We start from the raw sequence: 1,606 nt of genomic DNA on the forward strand, positions 1-1,606 counted from the left end.
TCAGAGGTGGGAAACAAGGAAACAGAGGAAATGCTCATTAGGACATAGCCTTCGGTACGAGTTGAAGGGAAGAGGTTTGATTGCTAATAAAATGAGTGGAAGAGCTGCTCGGTCAAAGGCATTCTCTCAAGTAGCAAAGGCAAGATGGAAAAGAAGGAATGAAGGTTGCTAGGTACCGCTCCATGGTAACATCTATCGATTCCGCTATCGGGAAAGTCTGGCAAGGGAAATATCTGGCTGAGGAATTAGAGGAACTTTGGTAGCACTCGGGGGCGGAATCAATCAAAGAACTTAAGAAATTGCCCATACCGACAGCATCTCCCACTTTAGAAAAAACCCTATCCCATCACGCAGGTATACCTGACCCTTTTTTAGCTAGTTTCGGGAAACTAGTAAGTTAAGTAAGTCAAGCCCTTCTAAGCGAAGAATAGCGGAGAGAAATGGTAACGTAATAAGGGAAAGGGAGCTAGCTGCTTCCATATCACCCCCAAAAAATAACCCAAAACTTCTAGAGGCATCTTCCATTCATTTCGATTTAGGTCTTTCTGCACCATATTTAGATCTGCCCTTTCTACGATCCGGAATTCGCAGCAAATCCTTGACTCCTCGAATACGATGGGATTTCACACCTGGCAAATCTTTCACTCTACCTCCTCTGACTAAGACTATAGAATGTTCCCGCGAATTATGACCTTCGCCTGGAATGTGAGCAAATATATCATGTCGATTGCTCAACCGTACTTTTTCTATCTTACGTAGAGCTGAATTAGGTTTTTTCGGTGTTCTCGTCGAAACACGCTGGCATACTCCTTGCTTCTGGGGACATTGATCCGAAGCTCGAGTACGGTCCGTGCGCCGTTTTTCTTCTCTACCATCACGAATCAATTGATTTTTTGTAGGCATCCCTCTTTCCTATGTCCTTCCCCCCTTTGCCCTTTCAAAAGTGGTTACTCCCGATCCGAAGCACCCCATTGCCATTCAAAGAGAGATCCAATCATCAAAATCAATAAAAAGGCCATCATGGACCAAGATCCAAACAGATCAATCTTGTTAGGAGGTACTGCCCAAGGAAAAGAAAAGGTGACTTCCGGATCAGGGATAATAAATAAAATAGGAACCGGATAAAATTGTATATCGAAACGACTTCTGGCATCACTGGAGGGATCGGAACCACATTCGTAGGCCGACAATTTTTCTAGATAGATCGAACTATTGGAAGCAAATAGAAAAGGAACACCGAGTGGAATCAAAGAAACTAGTGAAATGATCACTAAATAGATAAAAATAGGTGCAAATTCCGACATCACCAAATCCCACTTTGTTCTCTTGCTCTCCTCGCGGCGCTCCTTGCTCGCGGAGCGGCATATCGAAAAAAATACGCTCAGATGTGGATTCGAACCACTGAAGGATTTCCAGGGCAATGCCCCTTGCTCTTCACACTAAAAAAAGAAAAAAAGGATTTGCAGTCCAGCAAGAAAATGGATGCGCTAACGCGCAACGGCTTTCGCGCTAGTTGCTCATTCCGTTGCTTGTTTTGCTCTAACCTGCGGTGGAGGAGCTTTCTCAAGAGCCGAGAGCCGGCCAGGGACTGGACAACCCTTGTTCG

At 44.8% G+C, this 1,606-nt stretch overlaps 2 protein-coding genes across 2 annotated transcripts; both read right to left on the minus strand.

The window, feature by feature from the left end:
- Positions 1-525: 525 nt before the first annotated feature.
- Positions 526-949, minus strand: LOC119301640 (ribosomal protein S12, mitochondrial-like). The gene has a single exon (XM_037578639.1). It carries the CDS (start codon positions 901-903, stop codon positions 526-528), a length of 378 nt encoding a protein of 125 aa, XP_037434536.1. The 5' UTR covers positions 904-949.
- LOC119301650 (NADH-ubiquinone oxidoreductase chain 3-like) lies at positions 940-1,319 on the minus strand. Its single transcript, XM_037578648.1, has one exon. The coding sequence runs from the start codon at positions 1,302-1,304 to the stop codon at positions 948-950; it is 357 nt and encodes a 118-aa protein (XP_037434545.1). The 5' UTR covers positions 1,305-1,319; the 3' UTR covers positions 940-947.
- Positions 1,320-1,606: the final 287 nt, after the last annotated feature.

This window comes from Triticum dicoccoides, chromosome 1B (assembly GCF_002162155.2).
Source record: "Triticum dicoccoides isolate Atlit2015 ecotype Zavitan chromosome 1B, WEW_v2.0, whole genome shotgun sequence".
Classification (NCBI taxonomy): Eukaryota; Viridiplantae; Streptophyta; class Magnoliopsida; order Poales; family Poaceae; genus Triticum; species Triticum dicoccoides.

Bases quoted from the DNA above. Each gene is read 5' to 3' on its own strand.
- LOC119301640 (XM_037578639.1), bottom strand. From the start codon at position 903: ATGCCTACAAAAAATCAATTGATTCGTGATGGTAGAGAAGAAAAACGG.
- LOC119301650 (XM_037578648.1), bottom strand. From the start codon at position 1,304: ATGTCGGAATTTGCACCTATTTTTATCTATTTAGTGATCATTTCACTA.